This window comes from Prionailurus bengalensis, chromosome C2, assembly GCF_016509475.1.
Source record: "Prionailurus bengalensis isolate Pbe53 chromosome C2, Fcat_Pben_1.1_paternal_pri, whole genome shotgun sequence".
Lineage (NCBI taxonomy): Eukaryota > Metazoa > Chordata > Mammalia > Carnivora > Felidae > Prionailurus > Prionailurus bengalensis.
The window spans coordinates 125,779,320-125,805,553 of NC_057350.1; the positions used below are offsets into that span (position 1 = coordinate 125,779,320).

General features: G+C 46.3%; 1 protein-coding gene across 6 annotated transcripts in view; it reads right to left on the minus strand.

Annotated features, from left to right (window-relative positions):
- MRAS (muscle RAS oncogene homolog) overlaps nt 1–26,234 on the minus strand; it is a 55,401-nt gene that overhangs the window by 12,778 nt on the left and 16,389 nt on the right. For 3 of the 6 annotated variants that reach the window (XM_043595307.1, XM_043595308.1, XM_043595310.1), the window contains one exon: nt 18,708–18,918. In XM_043595307.1, coding sequence (XP_043451242.1) covers nt 18,708–18,900 — 193 coding nt within the window. In that variant the 5' untranslated portion in view covers nt 18,901–18,918. Of the gene's footprint in view, nt 1–5,961; nt 6,101–18,707; nt 18,919–21,404; nt 21,568–26,234 lie in introns of those variants that run through there. The other 3 variants (XM_043595309.1, XM_043595311.1, XM_043595312.1) reach the window with 3 other exon arrangements.

Here is a 26,234-nt window from a genome sequence, read left to right on the forward strand (position 1 = left end):
AGTTGGTGTAATTTTGGGTAGGGATCGAGGACACTAAATAAATCCCAGCAGCAAAACAGATGAAAATGTCACAGGTTTGGCTGAAGGGATGGGAAGGCCCAACATTCAGTTGGTATGTAATTAATGTATTCACAGATTTTGAAGGTGTGTATTATCCAAAACAAAAACTAGAGATCTAGGGGTGCCTGGGTGGCTCAGTCAGTTAAGCATCCAACTTTGGCTCAGGTCATGATCTCGTGGTTTGTGGGTTCCAGCCCTGCATCGGGCTCTGTGCTGACAACGTGGAGCCTGGAGCCTTCTTCAGATTCTTTGTCTCCCTCTCTCTCTGCTCCTCCCCTGCTCCCACTTTGTCTCTCTCTCACCCAAAATGAATAAACATTTAAAAAAAAATTTTAAAAACTAGAGATCTAGGATAAGTGAAAAAATATGTTCAGAATTTTGAAACCCCAATTTAGTAGGGAGCTGAAAATCGAAATGGACCCTCTGGAAAGGAAAAATGGTCGTTTCACACACTGATTGCCGTAGAAGTAATATTATATCCATGCTTTCTAACAGAATTCTTGGAGGAAATACTTCAGCAAAGTGAAAAATAGGTCCATGAAAGAATATAAATAATGATAAGCAAGGAATACAGCAAAACATAAGAGTTAAGTTTAAATAAACATCATTTTAGGATTTGAAGTAAATTAATGACAGTTTAGAACTAAAATCTATGATGATCCATCTGTGAGGGGCAGAGCTGGGGAAAAGTAAGCTACTACTAAATTTCTTGCCTCATTTGGGAATAGACTAAAGATAATAATTACATCCAGATGTTAACAGAAAAATATAATCACACACACACACCAACACATGTCTGTACATAGAATAACCACTAGACATAAAACTCAAAAGTTCCTAATCATCAGAAGAAAAAAAGCCCAACAGAACAAAGTAAATGGGACCAATCCAACAAAAGGCAAGAATAAACTACACAAAAATATGAAAGCTAAAAAAGGAGACATGAAAGAAGATGGCAGACGTAATTCTAACTATGCCTAACAATAGTAAATGCAAATGCATTAAACCCACCTATTAAGGCAGACACCCAATACAAAATCCACTTGTCTACTACTGCAAAAGACACATATAAACCAAAATGACACAGGAAGGATGAAAAATTAAGGGATAAAAAAGGATATGCCAGCCCCATGCATCCACAAAACAGGATTCAAGGCCAATGCACTGGACAGGACAAATCAGGGTATTTATAATGGGATAAAATGGCATCAAGGAGTGCCAAAGTCATGAATCATAAGCACATAAGAATGTTGCCTAAGATACATATGTACAAAAACCTGATTTTTTTTTTAATTTTTTTTTTCAACGTTTATTTATTTTGGGGACAGAGGGAGACAGAGCATGAATGGGGGAGGGGCAGAGAGAGAGGGAGACACAGAATCGGAAACAGGCTCCAGGCTCCGAGCCATCCGCCCAGAGCCTGACGCGGGGCTCGAACTCACGGACCGCGAGATCGTGACCTGGCTGAAGTCGGACGCTTAACCGACTGCGCCACCCAGGCGCCCCAGACCTGATTTTTAAATACAGTAGGTATTGGCAAATCTCATGATCATTGTGAGAGAACTGAACAGGCGTCAATGGGCACATGAAAAGATGCTCCACATCACTCATCATCAGGGAAATACAAATCAAAACCACCATGAAATACCACCTCACACCTGTCAGAATGGCTAAAATTAACAACACGAGAAACAACAGGTGTTGGCGAGGATGCAGAGAAAGGGGAACCCTCTTGCACTGTTGGTGGGAATGAACCGGTGCAGCCACTCTGGAAAACAGTATGGAGCTTCCTCAAAAAGTTAAAAATAGAACTAAAGGGGTGTCTGTGTGTCTCACTGGGTTAAGCGTCCTACTCTTGATTTCAGCCCAGGTCATGATCTTATGGTTTTTGAGATCGAGCCCCACACTGGGCTTCATGCTAACAGTGCAGAGCCTGCTTGGGATTCTCTCTCTCTTCTCTCTCTCCATCTCTCCCACGCATTCTCCCTCCCTCTCCCTCTCTCTCTCAAAATAAATAAACTTAAAAAAAAAGAACTACCCTAAGACCTAGCAATTGCACCACTAAGTATTTACCCGAAAGATACAAAAATACAGATTCAAAGGGGTACATGCACCCTGATGTTTATAGCAGCATTATCAATAATAGCCAAATTATGGAAAGGGCCCAAATGTCCTTCGATTGATGAATGGATAAAGAAGATGTGGTGTGTATATATATACGATGGAATATTACTCAGCCTAAAAAGAATGAAATCTTGCCATTTCCAACAACGTGGATGGAGCTAGAGTGTATTACGCCAAGTGAAATAAATCAGAGAAAGACAAATACCATATGATTTCACTCATATGTGGAATTTGAGAAACTCAACAGATGAACATAGGGGAAGGGAAGGAAAAATAAGAAAAACAGAGGGAGGCAAACCATAAGAGACTCTTAAATACAGAGAACAAATTGAGAGTTGCTGGAGGGAAGTGGGGCGGGGGATGGGCTAGATGGGTGATGGGCACTAAGTAGGCACTTGTTGGGATGAGCACTGGGTGTTGTACGTAAGTGACAAATCACTAAATTCTACTCTTGAAGCCAATGACACGATATGTTAACTAACTAGAATTTAAATAAAAATCTGGAAAAAAAAGAACTGAACAGGCCTGTCTTAGAGGCAATCACCTGGCCCCTCAAAAGTAATGATCTCAATAATGCCAAATTTAAAAACATCATCTGAGAGAACAAACTTTACACCCAAACAGTAAATAAGCATTTTCAAACACAGGAAATTGTCACAAAAATTGGCCATATATTAAGCCATCAATAAAAATTTCAACAAATTTCTGAAAGCAGATGTCATATGCAGCTATCTTTTTGTCTATATGCAAAACTATCAGAAATTAACAGCAACACATATGTAAAAGAAACTATCCACTTCAAAGTTTAAAGAGTGATACTGCTCAAAAATGCTCTAAAGAGAAAAGCAAAGTAGAAGTTACAAACGATTTAGAATTGAATGACAATAAACAACAATAAAACCCCTGGTTTGAGGCCAAAGTGGTACTCAGAGGAAAATTAGAGCTTTAAATGCACTTCCAAAAACAAGAGACTGAAAATTAACTAAGCATTTAAATGAAGGGGCTAGAAAAAGAAAAATAAAACCAAAGAGAGAAGAAATCATCAATGAAAGTAGAAATTAAGAAAATGAGAGGAAGTAAAAGTAGTAGATATCTAAAAATCAAAATCTGATTCTTTGAAAAGACCAATTAAAGAAAAAAAAGCCTTTAGCAATTCTTATCAGACAAAAAAAAAAAAAAAAAGAAAAGAAAAAAGACTAATAAGCCTTTGGATTGAGGAAAGGCCTATGACTATGGATCTAGATATATATTTAATTATGAAAGAAAACTATATGCAGTTTTATAGCAATAAATTTTCAATTCTTGATGAAATGGACAATTTAAGGAAAATATAAATGAACAAAACTGGCTCAAGAAAATATATAAAATCTGAATAGGCCAATAATTATCCATGAAATTAAAGAGACAAATCTCCCCCATGAATGGCACAAAGCTCTTTTTATTAGGGACAAACTGTTCCAGAGCCCAGAAAATAAAGAACTTTCCAGCTCATGGAAACAGCCTAGCATAGTCCTAATCACAAACCGGACAGGGATGGCACATGGTTGTGTGGTAACGTCCAGGCCTGCCCCACCTTTGGGGAACAGGAGCAGCCTGCACATGGGACTCTAAGAGGTGCATTCAGTCAGTCATCCATTTGCAAATTACTTCTTGAGCACCTACGCAGTGCTATCCGCTCTGCTTGGTACTTCAGGTGGTTAAAAAGAAAGCTGCATCTCACTATCAAGGTACTTACAGGCTAGCTGGGCTGACACTTGAAGAAAAATAATACAGGACAGAAAGTGATACATACTATTGGAGATCTAGGGAAGGGGCGGGGGGGGGGGGTCCCTTCAGCTTGGAGGGATAATGGAAGGTTTTAGCCAAGAAGGGATTCTTATTCTGCCCTTAAAAGAACAGCATTTGACATAAAAAAGATAAGGCCTGGGGAAGGCCTTCCAGGCAGAGAATCAGCATGGGCAACGGCCTGAAGGCCAGGAAGAAAAGAGTCGTGGGGAGGCTGGTGTGCAGGCATAAAAGGTCTGTGATGGGAGAGAGGTCGAGGAGACCAGAGGCTGTGGCCCTTGGATCCTACACTAAAATGTTTGAACTCAGTGGGTGCTGGGGAGCTACCGAAGGTTCAGAGAGGGGAGAGATGTAGTGAGAGGGTAAGTCTGGCAGCCAAAGAGGGAGGGGACTGGAGAGGGAAGCTGTGAAGAGGTGAAGGAGGGACCAGGGCAGAGGCAACCAGGGTGTCAGTGAAGGCAGGTGTGTTTGAAGTGGAGAGAAAAAAATGAATGGGCAGACACTGAAGACACAGGACATAGAGAATGGGGGCCAAGGGGAAAGAGGAGAGTGGAGGGCGCCTTGGAAATTCTAAACCTTAGGGCCCCAGAAGGGCAGACGAAACCAGGAAGGAGCAGATGGGGGCTGAGCTGGGCCTGGTCTGGTTTGGGCTTCATCCCTCCCCTCCACACACATACACCTGGAAGGGGCACAGGCCCCTTGTCAGTAGCTCTGCCTCCAAAAGAGGCTGAAGATAATGGGCAGCTATGCATTTCAGAAATTATGATTCAGCCTGCATTTCCCATGCCTGATGTCATGAAGGTAGGAGGATTCCAGAGAAAGTATTAGTCACTGTGGGAAAAGAGGTGTTTTGCCAATGTGTGTATGTGTGTGTGTGTGTCTGTGTGTGTGTGTGTGCGCATGTGTGTGCGTGTGTGTGCATGCGTGTGTGTGAGAGAGAGACAGACAGAGACAGACACACAGGCACCCAGGGCAGAAGGAGGGAGAAGAGATAAAGATTCTGGAGACAGAGAGGGTCAGCGCTGTGTACCTCTGTCTGCTTTGCCCCAGTCTTCCCATCCAGAGGATAATGGGGCCAGCAGTGTGGCTGAGGAGGGTTTAAGTGGAAACCCCAGGGCTGTTCTTAGATCTTGTGAATTTCAGAATCCAAGTCCCACGTGTGGGCATGGCATGGGGCCCCCCACCCCCGCAGGTGGGCAGTCAGCATGTGAGGGCACCAGCCTGGGTCCCAGCTGAGCCTTCCTCCTTCTCCCTCCTCATCTCCCTCCCACTCTTCCTCTTCCTTCTTCTCTTCTTCCTCTTCTTCCTCCTCCAGGGCTTTCAGTGGGAGGCACACCCTGCCATGGGCTCAGGGCTCTGACCTTGGCGGCAGCCCAGGGTACAGTCTGAGCTCTTTGGCTGACAAGAGTCCTTCCCACCATGTTCCTACTGGCAGAAGGCACTTTGCTGGGGTTTTATGCACACACGCCGTCTGGGTCCTCTTCATGGCCTAGTACAAATGCAGACACTGAGGCCCAGAATGTTAAAGGGATCTGCTCAAGGCTGCATACTGGGAAGGAGGCCACTCCAACTTCCCCAAGACCCAGCTGTCCCTACTCATCCAGTCTTTTATCTTCAACCAGAGGGTACGGGTCTGGCCACCCAGAACCCGCCGGGTTGTGTCTCAATTACAAGCCTTTGCACAAGGCTTGCACAAATGAACCAGAATACCCTCTCCACCAGCTACCCCAGCCATCCTGCCGCGTGGCTGCAGTCTGCCTCCTCTCCTGAGAGCCCAAGCCTCTGACCTGTGTCTTTGAACCCTTCCTGTTGGGTTATGGGTTCCGTGGGTCTCTCCTAGTCAGTGCCTCCAGGCCTGGCTCAGCTCCCCACCACGGCGGGGGTGGGGGGGTGGGGGAACTCCAGAGGGCGAGTGGGAGGGGAGCCTGGCTTTCATTTCCCTGGGTGTCTCAAAAGCTTCAGCACCCAATGCAGGTCCAAAAAAATACTTACAGAATGACTAGACAGATCACATGCATGCCATAGGAAATGCAGTTACTGTGTTCGATCAGCCCGGGCCAGCTTTAAGGGAAATCACTAAGAAGTGACTTTTTAACTTGTGTAATGCACCCTTCATGGTGAAGTAAGGGTTCTGGAATATAAAACAACAGAGATGATGATTTCTAGAGATAATATGCCTCCAAGGACCATGCCTGCTGTTTTCTACCTTTCTCTAATCCACAGACCCGTAGTGGGAGGCAGGAGTGATCATGCCCATTTCACACAGGAGTCAGGTGCGGAAGCCTGTGCCGTTCCCAGGAGAAGACTCCAATAAATACATGCCACCTAGTTGAGCATCAGTAGGGATGAGGGCTCTTTACTATGTTACTTGTGTTCCCCTTTCTGGGTAAGGGTATACATGGAGTGGGCTGAGTGTCAGGCAGAAGGGCTGGACCCATCCACCATGCACTGTTCCCAGAAAAAGGGCTGCTTTCTTCTCTAAAGTGCTGGCAGGGTGTGGAAAGCCAGGCCACTTGGGACTCTCTAAGGGGGAGGGGGCAAGATCCTGCAGCACATACGGCTGGCTCCCTGGCGATGCGGAAGCTTCCCTCTGGCAGTGGCCCCAACCTCAACTCACTGACTTAAGGATGACAGAAGTGCTGGCCACCAGCCTTAGGGGACAACTGCTCACGAGGCCACACTATGGCAGCTGGGGGAATGGGAAGAAGCCCTGGAATACATTTTCATGGGGTCCCTAAATTCCCTGACCTAGAGAACATATTGCATGTGTGGGTGCACATTCTCTCAGGGAGATGGTCTATGGTTTTGTGGAATTCTTAGAAGAGCTGGGAACACCTCTACCCCAAACAAATACCTCTCTCAGGGAAAGAAGAGGGCAGCAGGGGGCTGGGTCTCAGCTGTGTAACCAGGAACATCCCAGGGACAGATGGTAGTAGGGCAGGGGGGTGCTGGTAATGGAGAGGAACAAGGAGGCAAAACGTTGGCCTACAACCCCATTTCTTCCTCACAACCACTCACAACCAGTTGGGGGGGGGCAACATTTTATAGGTGAAGAAATGAAGCAGGGCAAGGCGGTGACCTGCCCAGGTTCCCACTGCTGGCGAGCAGGAGAGGCACGATTTGAACACCAGACCATCTGGAGCCAAGCCTTGCTCTGCTGCTGGCACCAGCCTGTCTTTGACCGGGCAGCCAGCAATGTCCGCAGGGCCTGTAAAGAGGCACAGGTCTACACGGAGGGGGCGAGGACAGAGCACCGAGGTCTGCCGAGACGGAAGACACCATCTCACCTGCTTACCCCCAACCTTCCACCTACCTCACACCTGCCCCTGGGTGGCCACGCATAGCTGGGAGGAAAGAACTCAGAGCCGTGCTCCTTGCTCCCTTTAAAGTCCTAGCACCGACTTCTGGGGCCCTTAAAGCACCCAACAAATCTAAACGTGTCCCCATCCAGTCTTCTCCTACTCCTGGGCCACAGCTTCCCACAGCCTCCTCTCCTCCAATCTCCACCCCCAGCTGAGTGAAACAGGTGTGAAACAGAGATCATCAGCTAAATTCCACAAGCTTCCAAATCAACCCACCTCACAGACCGAGGAAGCCTTGCACACTGCGGGGGAGGCAAACACAGCCACTGCAGAAAATGGTTTAGCATTTCCTTGAAAAGTGAAAGATGGAGTTACCATAGGACCCAGCCAGTCCATGCCAGGGACACACCCGAGAGAAGTGAAAACATATCTACACAAAAACTCGCACACGAATGTCTGAAGCAGCACTATCCATTGAAGCCCCAGAGTGGAGACAACCCGAATGGCCAGCAATGGATCAGTGGATAAAGAAAATGTGATGCATATCCATACACTAGAATACTATTCGCACATAAAAAGGAACAAAATTCTGATACAAGCTCCAACAGGATGCACCTTAAAAACAGCACGTTGAGTGAAAGAGCCTAGTCACTTTCTAAGTGAAAGGCTACTTAGAGTATGGTGCCATTTATATGAAATGTCCAGCATAGGCTGATCTGTAAAGACAGAAAGTCCGTCAGTGGTTTCAGGGACTGGGGGAGGTGGTGGGGGAGAATGGGGAATGACTGCTTAATGGAGTGAGCTTTCTAGGGGGAGGTGGTGGAAATGTTGAACAATCAGTGGTGATCCAAGTGATTGCTGATTTGTGAATCAGTCAGCAGTTGTGACTGCACAACTGTATAGCTATACTATTTAAAGGAGGGAGTTTTCCATGGAGTTACATCTCAATTAAAAAATGTATGAGGGACCCCCTCTCTTTTTCTCTGAAACACACACTCCCACTGTCTTCTTACTACGGGGATGACCTGGCCCTGCTCCTGTCCAAGCTCATCCCCTCCAACCGGACACTGGATCCTGCCCTCTTCCACCTATACAAGGGCACTGCTGCTATTGTTGTCTCCTGCATCATCCATTTCTTTCTCTAGTGGTTCATTTCCACCACAATGTAAACATACTATAATTTCTCTCACCTTAAAAAAAAAATTAAAGTCAAAAAAATTACAAGTAAAAACCCTGCCCCTTGACCTCACATCTCCTTCCAGCTGCTGTCCATTTCTCTGTTCCTCTTTACAGCCACACCCCTTGACTTCTCTGTTCTCATTGCCTGCTCATCCTCTCCTCCACTCTCTCTTGAATCCACTATGATCAGACTTTCATTCCTGACCACTCTATCAAAATTGATCTAGTCAAGTCACCAATGACTTTCATGTCACTGAATCCAGTTGGCACTTCTCAGTCCTCAACCCACTGGGCCACCTGCTGACATCTGACATTAATCTGGCTCGTGCACTCAGGCCAGTAGTTGATGGTTCCCTCCTTTCTGAAGAGCCTTGGGACATGGCTCTCTCCGGTTCTTCTCCTACTGCAGTGACTGGTCCTGTTCTGTCCCTTTATCTCTCTACCCTCTAAATGCTGGTGGGTCCCCACACTCAGTCCCCCACATTCAGTTTGTTGGCCACCTCTCATCTCACGGCTTTACATGTCTACTCCAAAATTTCCATCTCCAGCCTATACATCTCCCCTTACTCTAGATTCAGACATCCGGCTGCCTGCATGACTTCTATCTGTATATGAGAAAGACATCTCAGATTTAACATGTCCAAAATTAAACTCTTGATTTCCCCCCAAACTTGCTTTTCACCAGTCTTCCTAATCTTGATAAACCAAACCATTCTACCAGAGTGCAGGCCAAAGGCTTTCTCTCTCTACCCCCACCCCATGTCATATACTCCATCTACAAATGCTGTTGTTTCCTCCTCCAAAATACAACAGGAAGCTAAGCTAACTCCTTCTCACTACCGCCTTCAGTGGTGCCCTAGTCCAAAATCGTCATGTGACTTTTAAGAGCAATCAACATGAAGTTCTAAAATCAGAGCAAAAGCCTAAATTAACTGCAGGGGTATAAGATCTGTCAACAATGTAAGAGGAAACCCACCTGAGGTTTAGGGTACAAACCCCAGGACTGAATCCTGGCTCTGCTGTGACTTTGAAGGGGGAGGGGCATACATTGCATACATACTGTCATCACACAGCCTTGTTGAGCTAACTCGAGGTCACTGCCTGATGGCGTGAACCTCAGCTCCCAGGCCGGCTAGTGTGCTAAGATGACACAGAGCAAGAGTAAGATCTTTTGCTTCGGGGTCAGAGGAATGGGGCTCTAATGAGCCGTGTGACCTTGGACATGTTATTTCCCCTCTCTGAATCTTGGTTCCCTCCACCTGCAGGGGCCTGACTGATCGGAGGACGGCTGGACAGGCGCTGGAGCAGGAGGTCTGGGTCCCCAGGGACACAGGACAGCAACAGCAGCAATTTCCCAATGTTATGGAAGTATTTCACTACTTTATCAACTAGTATGGCAGTACCGGTGGGTACTGGCTAAGGAGCAGCTGTGCTCACCGGCATGGTGGAGACATTAACCTCAATTTAGCGGAACTGTTACGAGGATGAAATAAAACAATCCCTGCAAAGTCCTTAACACAGGCTCTGGCCTTCCAGAAAAGTCTGGTCAGGAGTAACTGCTCCCACTGCAGTGAAGCAGAAGGAGCCACTGTGAAAGAGGGTTTGGCTTCAGTGCACCAGGAGGCACTGCCCTGAGCTCCTTGGAGATCAGTAAGCCCCACGTTACTGGAAGCATTCAAGCAGTGATGGCTGACGGAACCAGAATAAAGAGTCAGGCAGAGGCCTGCAGGGCTGGATTTCATAATCTGAGGCCATGTTCCCTCATAAAGAAAAAGACGGAAATTCCTCCCACATCACTGCCAGCAGGAAAAGAGGAGGATGGGTGGAAAGGTGGAACGACAGGCCAGCTCTGGCTGTACCCCACTTTTAGTTGGGGGGCCACAGGGTGGTGCTTACTCTGAAGCTCTAGCTCAGAAAAATACACTCAATAAATGTTCCTTTTCCTCTTGCTGCCCTTCCAATGTCCTCCTTCCCTCCTCCTCCCCAGAAAGAATGTGGATTCAAGTGTTCAGGGAAAAGCCAGGTCCAGGCTGCTCCGAGAAGACAACAGCACTTGTGTCTGAGGTTTGGGCAGAAGCCAGGGTGGAAACATCCCAGCTTCTGAGGGTGCAGGAGAAGGGCTGGAGCTTTCACTCTGCAAAGACCAAACTGTCAATGGGGACACAGGGGGCCAGGGCGGCTGCAGAGCTGGGCCCGGGAGCCCACAGTGGGAAGAGGTGTCGGGAGAGTTAGGGCCGCTGCTGTTCTCCGTTGGTGGAAGAAAGATGCAAGGCTGGGAAGAGGGTGGGACTGGGAACCATACAGGTGAGAAGCCCAGCGACACCCATCCCCGCTGTAGGTAGGATTGCGGAGGATGCGGTCAATACCCTTCCCTGCAGGGCCAAGGTTTAGGCGCAAACAGGACAGGAAGGGGGATGTGCTCGGCAGAGTTATGGCGCCCTGGGCCTGCTCTGCCTCTAGCTTGACTTAGGCAAGTCACTTCTCCGTCTGCACCAGTTTCCTTAGGTATATAGTGAGGGGGGTGATACCATAGAGTTCAGGAGCCTGCCAGCCCTAGCCTAACAGAAAAAAATAGGCTCACAAGAACTCCGAGACAAAACAACTGGAAGCACAGACTGGAACAGATATCTGCACGTTCGTGTGCACAGCAGCATTATTCACAAGAGCCATGAAGTGGAAAGAGTCCCAGGGTCCGCTGCTGCACAAATGGGTAAACAAAATGTGGTATATACATACAGTGGGATATCATTCAGTCTTAAAAGACATGAAATCCTGACACATGTTACAACGTGGGTGGATGGACCTTGAAGACATTGCGCTAAGTTAAATAAGCCAGTCACAAAGGAACCAGTGCTGTATGAGTCCACATACATATATGAGGTACTCAGAGTAGTCAAATTCAAAGAGACAGGATGTAGAACGGTGCTTCCAGGGGCCGGGGGAAGGGGAATAGGAGTTATTGTTTGCTGGGTGCAGAGTATCAGTTGGACATGAGTAAGTCTGCGGAGGGATGGTGGCGACGGCTGCACAATAACACGCATGGACTTAAGGCCACAGACCTATACACTTAAAAACAGTTACAATGTTAAGATTTATGTATATTTCACAATAAAATCATACGTACATACAGATGTACATACATACATACATACATACAAAACCTCAAGGCTCTGCCCAAGGCTTGGTTCTTCCTGATTCATGAAACCTGAGAACTGGGATATGGTGAGTCCTGTAGGTGAAAGCCAGGGTGAGGCGGGGACCAAAGTCAAGGACCAGGAGAGAAGGCTGGAGAGCCGGGAGAGGTGGGCACCGGGCAGCGAGGGGACGTTCCCAGAACTGGGCTGTAACAATGACAGGTGAGGTCAGGGTCCCATAGGACCTGTGGGAAAGAACCCAGAGCAGGCTTGCTCCAAAGCCTAGTAGTCCTAGACACTGGGGACCCCAGCTGCTGGCCCCTGAGGTCAGCTGTCTCCTGTGTCTTAGATTCTGGGAGAACCAGGGCAATGGGGTCCCCTGAAAGAGAGCAAGAAACAAGTCTGTAAGTAAACAGAAGCCTCTGAGAATCCTGTGTGGCAACCAGAGAAGGCTTTTTGAGCAAGCCTGGGAAGAACAGTTAGCCCTCTGAAGGGCCTTGGGCAAGTTGTAAGCGGGACAGGCGAATACGTCTGTTGATCCTGATAATCCAGGCACATTCCCCTCTTCCCAGGATTTCAATGTCCATTCCCAGAGGCCCAGGGATCAGCTTGTGAGGTGGGAGAGGATTTTCCCACCCAATCAGACTAACAGAGAATCCAGGAGACAAAGGGGAATTCAAGCCATTGCTAGCTGTGTGAATCTTGCTGCGCTTTATTTTTAGGGAGATAACAACAGTAGCTAGCACGGTACTGTTGTATTAGAACAGAGCATATGCAATGTGCTTGGCATGAAGATTGCACATAGTAATCGCTCAGTAAAGATCATTACTGCCCTCATAATTCTCCCCCTCCTCCTCCTCCTCATCAAGCTGCCATGTTTTTGCTCTTTTTGAATTTGGAAGAAGAGCAAACCCCAGAATTCAGAGCCCTTGGGAGGCTTCCCAGGCTTAGCACTGTGCCCCCCAGGATGGTATGGCCTCCAGGGAAGCAGGAGGTCAGGGCTCTGGATGCCCGAGGAAAGTCCTAACCATCCCAGGGCTGCAATTCACCCCAGAGGAATCTAGCCTCAGAAGGGGTCAGAATTATACTCAAGCATAAATATAACCAGCCTTTGATTAAAACTCCCAAAACATGGGGCAGGCATCTTTTTAAATGCCAGACTAATTAATATTTAAAAGGAATGTTTTAAGCCTTTCTTTTCTTTTAACATTTATGCAGTTTTGAGAGACAGACAGTGAGTGGGGGAGGGGCAGAGGGTGAGGGAGACACAGAATCCAAAGCAGGCTCCAGGCTCTGAGCTGTCAGCACAGAGTCTGATGCAGGGCTTGAACTCACAAACCATGAGATCATGACCTGAGCTGAAGTCAGCTGCTTAACCAATGGAGCCACCCAGGTGCCCTGACCTGCCTTTCTTTTCTTAATACAAGACTTAACTCAGTGGAGAAATGTAGCAATCTAGCATCTGTGCCTGAGGATGCCCTGGGTGGGCAATGCCCTGAATTAGGCTGGGTTCAGGGGGCAGGTTGAGAGGCACAGCATCCCAGGGGAGCCCAGGAGATTCAGAACACAAGCTTTGCAAATTTGTGCTTATAAAGTAGTGCTGTGGCCATGCTTCCCTTTTCCCTGCTGCTGCTGAAATAATAAATATTTTTATAGTGATAATAAACATTATCACAAAATCTTCCTAAAAATCACCCTTGGGAACTTTTTTTCCCTCAGAAACGAATCTAATACCCAAAGTTACTTTAAGAAAAAGTTAGAGAAGTCAATACGGCTGTATAGAGAACTAATATTCATTAAGTCCCAATTATGCACCAGGCAATGATGTTGCTCTCTTACGTGTATTATGCCATGTTTTTCGGGATGTTTTCTGTGGAAATAGTCCAGAATGATGTGCTAACAGCGGTCCTTTGGGAAACCCTAAGGACAACCTATCCTACCAATACATTTCCAATATTATGTTTGTATATTGAAGATTCTCTTAAGTCTCACAGTAAAGAAACTGCTTATAGTTCTTTAACTCCGTATATCCCAAAATGCGGCATATAGTCGAATGGGTGACGCATGAGATGATTTTTAGCAGGTGCATAAATGTAAGTTTTAACTTTTAGTGGTTATAGATATTTATTATGTAACACAGCTAGCACTTCACACCTGTGACTGCACATATACTGTTCAGGACTTAGTCATACATTCATTTCACACACATTTACTGAGGACATATGATGGCCAAGCAGTCGTCTAGACACCGAGAATATAGCAGTAAATAAAGTCTCTGCTCTCAAAAATTTATATTTTATCAGGAAGCAGTAAAAACTCAAGTAAATATAGGGAGCAAATATATGTTTACCAGTAAAAGGTAGAATAAAGAAAAAGAGTTAACAAGGAGACAGAATGACAGGTGTGGGGTGGCTGCTGGTACAGATGGTTTGGTCAGGGAAGACTTCTTAGGTAAACTTAACATTTGAGTGGAGACCTACACAAAGGTGAGAATGTATTGCTGAAGGAAGAACGTTCTAGACAGAATACCAAATGCAGAGTCCCAGAGGCGGGAATGTGCTTGGTTCCTGGGGAACGATTCAGTTTCAGGACTACAGCCAAAGCCCTGAAGGATGGTGGTTTTTAAAACTATGATATAATTCAAATACCATAATATTCGCCCTTCCTAAGAAAAAAATTTTTTAACGTTTATTCATTTTTGAGAGGCACAGAGTGAGTGGGGGAGGGGCAGAGAGAGGGAGACACAGAATCCCAAGCAGGCTCCAGGCACTGAGCTGTCAGCACAGAGCCCGAGGCGGGGCTCGAACTCACCGACGGCGAGATCGTGACCTGAGCCAAAGTTGGACGCTTCACCGACTGAGCCACCCAGGTGCCCCTCGCCCTTCTTAAAGTATACATTTCAGTATACACACAAAGCTGTCACATTTTTTTTTTAAGTGGTGATTCAGGGGGTGCCTGGGTGGCTCAGTCAGTTAAGCATCCAACTCTTGGTTTGGCTCAGGTCATGATCTCATGGTTTGTGAGTTCGAGACCCACATCAGGCTCTGTGCTGACAGCATGGAGCCTGCTTGGGATCCTCCCTCTCCCTTTCTCTGCCCCTCCCCTGCTTGCACTTGCTTGCTCTCTCTCTCTCTCTCTAAATCAATAAATAAACTTTAAAAATTAAAAAAAAATTTTTTAAATGAAGTGATGATTTGGTTCTGGTTCCAGCCAAGATGGAGTAACAAGGACCAGATTTATCGTCTCACTTGAAACAACCAAAGACCAAACAACATAACAGACATTCATAGAACGTTCCACCCAACAACGGCAGAATACTCATTCTTTTCATGTGCACATGGAACATTTACCAGAGAGAACATACCCTGGGTCATAAAATAAGCCAAGGTAAGTGTTAAATAATTTAAATCATATATTTTATGTTCTCTGACACAGTGAAATTAAAATAGAAACCAGTAACAGAAGGATCTCTGGAAAATTCCTAAATACTTGAAAGCTAAATATTTCTAAATAACCAATGGGTCAAAGAAAATCTCAGAAGGGAAATAGGAAAGTATTCTGAACAGAATGAAAATGAAAACACAGTGTATTAGAATGTGTGGGATGCTGCTAACCAAGTAGTTTGGGGGAATTTATAGCACCAAATGAAGATCTTGGAAAAGAAGAAATGTTCAAATCAATCACATAAGCTTTCACTTAAAAAAAATTAGAGAAAGAAGAACAAATTAAATCCAAAGTAGGCAGACAAAAGGAAATAATAAAGCTAAGAGTGGAAATCAATGGACCCAAATGGGAAAAGTCAATGGACTCAAGAGGTGGTTCTTTTGTGAAAATCAATGATATTGATAAACCTCTAGACTGTCTGTTTAGGGAAAAGGAGAAGACACAAATTAAAAACATCAGGAATGAGAGGGGAAACATCACTCTGGATTCTACTGACATTAACAGGAGAATAAGAGAATATCATGAACAACTTTACGCCACTAAATTTGGTAACACTGATGAACTGAACAACTTTTTTTTTAAATTTTTTTTTCAACGTTTTTATTTATTTTTGGGACAGAGAGAGACAGAGCATGAATGGGGTAGGGGCAGAGAGAGAGGGAGACACAGAATCGGAAACAGGCTCCAGGCTCCGAGCCATCAGCCCAGAGCCTGACGCAGGGCTCGAACTCACGGACCGTGAGATCGTGACCTGGCTGAAGTCGGACGCTTAACCGACTGCGCCACCCAGGCGCCCCTGAACAACTTTTTTTAAAGACACCAACTACCAAAACTCACTGAAGAAACAAATAACCTGAATATCCCTATATTTACTAAAGGAATTGAATTTATAGTTAAAAAATCTTCCAACAAAGAAAACTCCGGCCCCAGAGTGCCTCGTAGGTATATTCAACTAAATATTTAAGGAAGAAATAATACCAATTTTGTTCAAACCCCTCCAGAAAATTGAAGAAGAGAGCATATTTCTCAATGCATTCTATAAAGCTAGCATTACTAGGCATGACAAGAAAACCACAGGCCAATATAGCTCTCAAGAACATACACACAAAAATTCTAAACAAAATTTTAGCAAGTCAAAGCCAACATTACATAAAAGAAGAAAGCATCATGACCAAGTGGGATTTATCCCAGGGAGACAATGTTGGTTTAACATTATAAAAATTAACATAATTTGCCAAAATGACACACTAAAAATGAAATACCATATGAGTATCTAAGTAGACACAGAAAAGCATTTGACAAAAATCCAATATCCACACCTCATAAAAATTCTCAGGAAACTAGTAATAGGAAGTTCTTCAACCTGATAAAGGGAATCGATAAAAAACCTACAGCTAACATCCTATTTATTGCTGAAAGACTGAAACCTTTCTCCTTAAGATCAAGAACAGGACAAGTATGTTTTTAGTCAGTGAAATCAGGCAAGGAAAAGAAACAGAAGCCATCCAGTTTGGAAAGGCAGAAGTAAAACTGTCTTTATTCGCAGACATGACCATCTCTGCAGAAAGCCCAAAAGAATCTACAAAAAAGCCACCAGAACTAATAAGTGAATTTAGCAAGGTTGCAGGTTACAGTTAATACACAAAATGCAACTGCATTACTACATATTAGCAAAAAACAAGTGACAACTGCAATAAAAAAATATCATTTATAATACAGATTGTAGATATAAATCTGACAAAATAGGTAAAAGACCTATGCAATCAATTCTGTAAAACAACTGATGAGAGAATTAAAGAAGACCTAGGGATGGGGCGCCTCAGTTGGTTGAGCGTCCAACTTCAGCTCAGGTCACGGTCTCACGGTTCGTGGGTTCGAGCCCCGCGTCAGACTCTGGGCTGATGGCTCAGAGCCTGGAGCCTGCTTCCGATTCTGTGTCTCCCTCTCTCTCTGCCCCTCCCCCATTCATGCTCTGTCTCTCTCTGTCTCAAAAATAAATAAACATTAAAAAAAATTAAAAAAAAAAAAAAAAAGAAGACCTAGGGGTGCCTGGATGGCTTGGTTAATTGAGCTTGAGTGTCTGACACTTGATTTCGGCTCAAGTCACAATCCCTGGGTCGTTGGATCGAGACCAAGTCAGGCTCCATGCCGAGCCTGCTTGGGATTCTTTCTCTCTCCCCTTCTACCCTTCTCCCCTACTCACACTCACGCGCTCGCTCTCTCTCTCTCTCATAAAAAATAAATAAAAAAAAAAAGAAAGAAGACCTAAATAAATGGAGAAATACTGCATTCATGGGTTGAAAGGTTCAACATTATGAGGATGTCAATTCTTCTCAAATGTGCAGATCTTTAGATTCAACACAATATCAATCAAAATCTAGAATTTTAGAATTTAACTGGTTCTTAAATTCATATGGAAATGCAAAGGACCTAGACTGGCCAAAGCAACTTTGAAAAAGAACAAACTTGGGGACTTAACAATACATGATTTTAAGACTTGTTATCAGTCTACAGTTATCAAGATAGTGTGGTATTGGTGATAAGACAGACGGATAGGTCAAACAAACAGAATATATGGGCAACTAATTTTCATCAAAGGTACAAAGGCAATTCAGTGGTGAAAGAAGAACCTTTTCAACAAATAGCCCTGGAACACCTGCATCTCCATATACGAAAAAAACAAAAAAACAAACCCCCAACCCTCCCCCAAAACAATTTTGTTCCATACCTCACACCATATACAAAAATTAAGTCAAGGTAGATCCTAATGCTAAATACAGAACCTAAAGCCATTAAACTGCTAGAAGAAAACGTAGGAAGAAAACCTTTGTGACCTTGGGTTAGGCAAATATTTTAGACATGACCAGAAGCACAATCCATAAAAGAACAAGCTGATAAACTGGACTTCATCAAAATTAGAAGCTCTAGTCTTTGAAAGACACTGTTAAGAGAATGAAAAGCATGTCACAGACTGGAAGAAAATACTTGCAAATCACATATCTGATAGTGCATCCCAGTGGCTTTCAAAGCTCGCTTCCTACAATTACAGTCTATCCTTAATGGCTCTTTGTTTAAAAGAGAGACTCAGTACGAAGTCATAACCAGTAAGAATCTGGAGCAACGGTTCTCTACTTTAGCATCACCTGGAGGGTTTGTTAAAACACAGATTGCTGGGCTCCACCCTCAGAATTTGAACCAGTAGAGCCTGAGGGTTTTCATTTCTGGGAAGCTCCCTGGTAATCTTAGGCTGCTGGCCTGGATACCACAATTTAAGAATTGCTAATCTAGACCAATTTAGACTACACTAGAAACAATGTCAAATGCAAGATTTCCCCCTCTCAAAGGGAAATAAACTATGCTCGCTAAAAAATAGTTTGTCTCTTCCCCATTTTTTTAGGAGCCAGAGACATCTGTAAATGTTAATCAGAGCTTCAGATCAGCAAGAAATAACAAACATGACATCACTGGGTTGGCACGATGCTAGCCTCTTTGTTGAATACGCATTTTGGTTGCCACAAAGCTATTCAGAATTCACCCTGGAAAACATACACGGCCTGACACCGACCATCCCATAATGACAACGTGAAAGACACTATCCGCCCCAGGGAAGTTGGTCAACTTCCTCTGACCCTCCGCGTCACATGCCCCACCCCCATGCAGGGCTACCATCCTGTCTCACCGTCCAGGATGGCCCATTGATTGTCAATCTCCGTATGTTTCAGGTAGGAGTCTTCGATGGTCGGGTCGTAGTCAGGCACAAAGATCTTCTGGAAAAACTGGATGGTGAGGGCGCTCTTGCCCACACCCCCATCTCCCACCACCACCAGCTTGTACGTGGGGAGGTTGTCACTGGGGACGGCACTGGTTGCCATGTTTCTGATAGGTCAGACCTGGGGAGGCAAGACATGTGTAATGAGGCAGGAGGCTTTTTCCTTTCTGACCTTGAGTGGAAAATATTCATGAGTTTTCCTCCCTCCTTATAGAGTAGTAAATACTCCCAATTATATGTTTATTCAATCATCTATTGAATATCAACTATGTGCCATACCCGGTCTTGCAGACTACTAGATGCCATGAGGTCTTTAACGAGTAAAGCCAAAAAAGCCGTGTTAAAGAAGCTTTTCCATCACTAAAGTCTGCCCTAGTCATGTACAGGTGAACATGTGCATGCCAGTCTGAGCAGGGATGGCACAGAGGTTCACCTTTTACATCAACTCTAGTCACAGGACTGCTGTGCTTGAGGATTTGAGGCCCCCCAAACTACAGAAAGGACGGGCATAGCAACCTAGTACCCCCCCCCACCCCCCGCTCTTAGAATTTAGTGATCCTGGCTCCTTTCTCTCAGTCTCCTTGCCCATGGTCATGCAGAAAGTTGTGCTGGTGGGGCACCTGGGTGGCTCAGTTGATTGAGCATCTGAGTCTTGATTTTGGCTCAGGTCATGATCCCAGGGTCATGGGATTGAGCCCCGCACTGGGCTCCACACTGAGCATGAAGCCTGCTTGGGATTTTCTCTCTCCCTCCCTCTCTCAAAATAAAAACAAAACAAAACAAAAATCTCTCTCTCTCTCTCCCCCTCTTCCCAGCTTGTGCGCGTGCTCTCTCTCTCGCTCTCTCTCAAATAATAAAAAAAAAAAGTTGTGCTAGAATCTCGTGGCATCTGGTCAACCTGTTTTAGTTGGGGGGGGGGGTGGAGAATGATGTCACGTCTAGCGAAGGCAGTGGTTCTCAAGCAGGGGCAGTTTTGTCCCTGGGGGACATCTGCAATGTCTGGAGATAATTCTGGCTTATTAGTGGGTGTTACTGGCATCTAGTGAGCGGAGGCCAAGGCTGCGGCTACACATCCTCCAACGCACAGGATAGCGCCCCCCCCCCCAATAAAGAATTATCTATCCTGCGATGTCAGTAGTGCTAAGGCCGAGAAACCTTGAGCTAAGGAGACCAGGCAGGAGCCAGAAATGTGGCGCCAGGATTCCAAAGAATAACTGAGCCTTAACAGATAAGGACTGACTGTGAAGAGGTGACGGCAGAGGAGTGAAGAGTTATCTTTGGAAACAGTGTCATAGAGAGACAAGGAGGAGAGGGAGGCAGGGAGCATGGAAGGAGCCCTCAGCCAAGGGTGGTTGCCAGAGACTTAAGCCGCTACCTGCGGACGTGCCAGGGGGCCAGGGAGAAGCAATACCACCTCCCGTTCTGGCAATCCTAGGCAGCATGGAGACAGACCTGGTGCCAGGGGAGCACAAGCTTGATCCTGCCTCAGTGTACCAGCAAAGCAACAATCTCTGTGCAACTGGGAGGCAGAAAGGCATGGTGGAACGTGTGACAGGGACACTGAAGGGTGAGGGGACAATGGACTGGGAGTCCCGTGTGCATTGCTGCTTGTTGGGAAGGCCGTGCAGAGCCACCATTTCCTTACCTATCAGATTAAAGGGCTGGATTTTTTACAGTTATTTGCAGCTCTAAAAGAGTCCTCAACTCTAGATTTCAATACAAAAGGTGTTAGACACAAATGTAGGTTATGTGGCCACACTGATTCGCGTGGGGCTACAGGAGAGAGTGATTGCATAACCTTGTGCAGTTACGGAAGCTTGGTGTTGACATTTAGGACTTCTCTGCAGTGACAGGAAGTACAGGCACTTTTATACCCTGCGGGTGGCGGGTGGCGTATACATCTGTCCTAACCGGACTGAGAACACACTCGCATCAATATATCAAAATGTAAAATGACATACCTTCTCTTGGACCTATATGATATATGAGAACTTATGCTAAGGAGATAATCAGATGAGTGAACGAAGATGTTAGGAAGAGGGGCAAACATGGAAATGACTTAAATGCTGCGGGGGTGGGGGGGAGTTAAAGAAAACGTTTATCTACACAATGCAATACTATGTAGCCATTAAAAAGGATGATGGTCACTAACCTAGAAAAAGTTTATATTAGGTATGAAAAAAAAAAACCCAAACAGCTGCGAAACAACACATACGTATGATTGCACGTCCATGAAGTCACCCATCTATGAATCTGTATGTCTAGATGTGGTTCTAGGCAGAGAGAAGACTGGCACATTTGGGGGTACCTGCTCAATTTTCAACTGGCTACAACAAGCTAGTATTATATATGTATCCTGGGAAAGCTTAACAACATTAAAATATTCCCACCCGTAGGACTAAAAGGTACAGCACAGGGAATAGAGTAGATGGTATTGCAACAGTGTTGTGTGGGACCCATGGCAGCTACACCTGCGGTGATGACATAATGTACAGAGTTGGTGAATCACCATGTTGTACACCTGAAACCAATGTAACTTTGTGTGTCAACTATCCTCAAAGAAACAAAGTTTTTAAATGTTCCCACCAAATAAAAGGTTCAGGCTACCTGAAAATGTAGGACTCTGTGTCCTTCCAGGGGGGATTTAAGCTCCTTTGGTACAGGATATCAGGTCCATTTGGTGCTGCACCTCCCTAAGCGGGATAAAGGTGGGGACACATTGAGGCCTTGGTGAACTGAGTTCTCCCACATGACGAGAGATGACGATCCAAGGGGCTGCAGGACAGTTGGAAGAAAACAGGGCTAGCTCTCTCTCTCCTTTGCCTCTCAGGTTTTAAGGAGTGAGATGTTGGTGTGGTCCCCTCACTGTCCTTCCTTACCCGTCGTCTTGGCCGTGGGTGGACAGGGACACTGGGCCAGGGTGACCATATATGCCTGTGAAAGAGGCTCTTTTTAAAGCTCCCTTCCATTCTCTGCTGGCAACGACATGAATAAAAAGTACTCAGTGGGTGGAAAGGTATCAAGAAAGAAAATTCTTTCTCTTGACTTCCTTCTCAAAATAAAACAAGATAAGAAATACACTAGTAAGTATGATAGAGGACACGAACTGAATCTTTGAGGTGGTGCTCAGACCACCCACAGGAGAATCACCTGGGGACCTGCTTGCCAAGCAAGGCAGCTGGCAGGAAACGGTCAGATGAAGGGCTCCTTCCTTTCACAGAGTCCTGCACTCAGGGGTTGAGCTCCCAGGAGACCACAGGCAGCCAACTCGGGGTTCCCTCCCAACTAAGACTCAATGGAAGCAGGTCAGAATGCACAGTTAGCACAAAACTTGGACCGGATCCCTTGTGGTGAAAAACCCTTTAGCACTGCTCATAGCTGATGGGCCAAGTTCCGGCTCCTTCACTGACATTCGAGGCTGGCACTGGTTGCCACTGCTGACCTCTCCAGCGGTAGCTATGCCACAACCTCTCATACTCTACTCTCTCTTTCTCTCAAACAGCTTTGTGCTCACCCAGTGTGCTCTGTGGTCACATGGAGTCCTCTGCAGATACCCAGGGCCCCCCTCGTGGAGTATACACCTCTTCACAGGTCAGGCCTGGGCCCAGGAATCCCCTCCTATGGGAGGCATCACCTTCTAGTCTGTGCCCTGTAATTCCTTGTGCAGAGGGTACAAACATGCTTGAAATCCACACTTAAATGTGCACAAAAGGCAGGGACTGCAACTTGTCCCTCTCTGTGTCACCAAAGCCTAGCAGAGCATCAACAAGGATGTAAGTCTAGCTGAAGGAATTAGAGGCTCAGTGCCAGCATTTCCAAACAACTATCAGACCACCTACTGGCCACAGCATTGGCCCTGACCATGCACGGGGCTAAGGGGCAACCCTCCCAGCCAGGAGTTAGGACTGTCTCCCTCCTTCTACCAGGTCAGACCAATCACACAAAAAAGCCCTTCTGAAAGCAAGTGTGGGCCCAGGAAGGAAAGAAGGTGCTGCAGGGGCATGAGAGTGAGTCCAGAACTCCCCCTCCCCTAATTCTAAAGGCTCTTCTCCTGATGGGCATGTTTTTCCAGCCTTCAACCTCCCCCAAAATAATCCCTGACTAAATGATGTCCTTGTAAGTGCATGCACCACACTCCTACAAAATAAGCTGGACTCGAGTGGTGAAGAGAAAGACTTTTTTTTAAAAGTCACCACAAGCTATGATGAAAATTGGTTGGTGGTTAAGAAGCAAAATGCTTACATTCACAAGACCCCCCCCCCTCCTCTCCAGCCTGTCCGACTAGAAGATCAGAGCTCTTTCTAGATCTTTTTAGATTAGAGATCATTCTAGAATGTCAGTTCTTTACCTTTTGTAGATCATGGATGGCCCCTCTGAGGTGGGAAGGTAGTGTAAGATGGACCTAGGGTCTCTCTCTAAAGCTCCTCCACCAGTTTTCTATGCTGGATACTCTCCTACTGACCAGGTAAGGGACCTTGGGCAAGTTACTGTTCACAGCCTCAGTTTCCTATTTTGTAAGATGGGATGGGTTAGAAAATTACTTTGAAATCATCAGAAAATACTTTGCAAGATTGCTCTAAGCATGAAATTAAAATTATGAAATGTTCCCAGCTTAGAGAAGGTGCTTAAATGTTTGTTCTTGCACCTTGTTGACTTTGTTCCCAGGAGAGATTCCCTCAGTCTCTCTTCCCTCCCCCTCTCACTTTGTCCACTCAGAGGCTCCCCCATCAGAGCCCTGCTGCCATCTCAGCTCCGCCGGAGGCCTGTGTGGGATCGTCACCCATCATTTAGAACATTGTTTCCATGGGAAATGGCTCTGAGGTTCTAGGCAGCCCCCTCCACTCAGAAACCAACTTTTGGAACAGCAGCCACTTGGGCGGGCGTTGGCGGCTGAGCACTGGTTCCCATGGCAACCACTGCTCCTACAGCCCCTCCCAGTCCACGGGCAACCCAAACCTTCGCTCATACTGGAAACTTCTTCCTAAAAGACAGTAGTGCTGCCTGGACAATTTTAATAACACGTATACAAAAACTTCGGGCATCTCTAACCAGAGAAATAAGCTTTTTTTGGCTGCTGTCTTTGGCTCCCTTTCTCTCTCAGGGTTAGCACCATCTTGCAAGGTTTGAAGTTGTTTCCTGAATGGCAGACTCGTCTCCCCATGTAGCTCAGAAGCTCCACCAGGATAAGAGCCACATCTCCTTATTCCGTTGCCTTTTACGGGGCCAGGCAGAGCCCGAAACACAGGAGGCTCAAGGTCTATTCACTGACTGACTGCTGGATACTGCCCCAGTGAAGCCTTCTACCCACCCAGCTCTCCCTTAGGCCAAGAAGCAGGGGTGATGCTCCCAGGAGGTGGGGGGCTAGGTAGACAGATGACCCCACAATAACCTCTTCACCCAGCAAATTTCAAAGTGTGCTTGGAGGGTTCTAAGAACTCCTGAGGACAGTCTTGTACAAAGCCTCCCTTGGTTCTCAGGGGGACACTAGGGGCAGGGATGTCATTAATAGCCTATGACTACAGTCAGGTAACTTGAGTTCTTTTTTTATGTTTGCTTATTTATTATTTTTGAGAGAGAGAGAAAGAGAGAGCACAAGCAGGGGAGGGGCAGAGAGAGACACACAATAGGAAGCAAGCGCTAGGCTCTGAGCTGTTAGAACAGAGCTGGACACGGGGCTCAAACTCATGAACTGTGAGATCAGGACCTGAGCTGAAGTCAGACACTTAAATGGCCGACCGAGCCACCCAGGCATCCCCAGGCAGCTTGAGTTCTATTTGTGTCTCTGATATGGACTCCCTGTGTGACCTGGAACAAGTTTCTTAACTTCCAGGAGCCTGTCTGCCCACCTATAAAACAGGAGAACAGGATGCTCCTGTGAGGCCCCTGTGAAAAAGACCAAGGGGCCCTCAGCAAGGGCATATTTGTACTGACAGGTGAAGTGGTTGGACCCCTGGTCTCCCTCCAACCTGGTAGACCCCAGTGGTTTGGACCACTTGCCGGCCGCATCCACAGCCCTAAGAGCACCTGCACTGCACAGGGCCACTGGAGGACCCAATACAGTAGCCAATGTAAATGCCTGGGTAACAGAGGGCTCCAGCAGCCCCCAAAATGGCTGTGTCCAGTGGCTAGGATCCTTTACCAAATCTGTTGCATTCTCCCAGATTGCCAGTTTCTAGGGCTTCTACGGGGCTTTTTTCCCAACAGAATAGCCCAACATATTCCCTGTTTTTTAAGTGGGCGCACAAAAAAGAGGTAGCTTGGGGGCGCCTGGGTGGCCCAGTCAGTTAGGTGTCCGACTCTCGATTCCAGCTCTGGTTATGATCCCACAGTTCATGAGGTCAAGCTCCACGTCAGCCTCTGCACTGACAGCTTAGAGCCTGCTTGGGACACTCTCTCTCTCCCCCTCTCGCTCTCTTTGTCCCCTCCCCCACTGATGCTCACTTGCCCTCTCTCTCTCAAAATAAATAAATTAAACAAACAAACAAACAAACAAACAAACAAAAAGAAATAGCTTGCCTTGCAGACATTGTCAAGGGGTCCACAGGCTCCCTGGCCTCTCTGTGCACCCCATCCCCGTAGCCAGCACCACTTCCAAAGCAATGCCATACAGTCCTGGCCAGAACAACTGATGCCCAGGAGAGACTCCATCGCAATTACACTCCCCACTATTCAGTGGGCAGCTGCGGTGGGCTGGTTGGACACCAAAGGTCATGCTGGGAACCGTCACACCACACTGCCTTCAATTCCTTGGGTGATTAGTTTTATAGCATCACAGCATTTCTTTGACTGTCATGGTGACTTCACTAACCCACAGGGCACTCTTCATCCTTGTCCGTAGCTTCCTTGGCTACACGACTAAAGGACCACAGATTCTTGGAGCTGGGGCAGTGGCCAACCCAGAGCCTCTGCAAAGATGCTGCTAACTTTATTGAAAGTTTAGTTTTCATTGCTTTTTGCCTCTCTACTTCTACACTAAACATTTTAAAGATCCGCCCCCCCCCCCCCCAGGAACCTTATCAGTTGAACTGCAAGTCGTCTGATAAATAAAGCTGGAAGAGGGGGAACACTTACTATTAATGGAGCTGCTGCGAGAGCGAATGGACTTTCCATCCCATTGAGCTGAATCAGCTCTGGGAAGCTAATCTCATCTCCATGATGTCTGGGTGTGCCCAGCTCAGGGGGATGAGGACACGCTGGGGGGAGTGACCCCACCCGTGTGGAGGAAATGGCTCTGCATTCCAGGAGCTGCCCTTCCCTTCTGCACAATTCCCAGAAATGGGCAGCTTCCCCAGGGCTGCTGCCTTGCAGGCTGAGCATAAATGGTGTGCCGTCCCACCAGGGGTCTAGGCCATTGGTGTATCCCTTAGGACTTCACTCTCCTCTCCCTCAGACCTTGCTCCAGCCTGTTGTCTCACATGGATGCTAATCCCAGCCCAG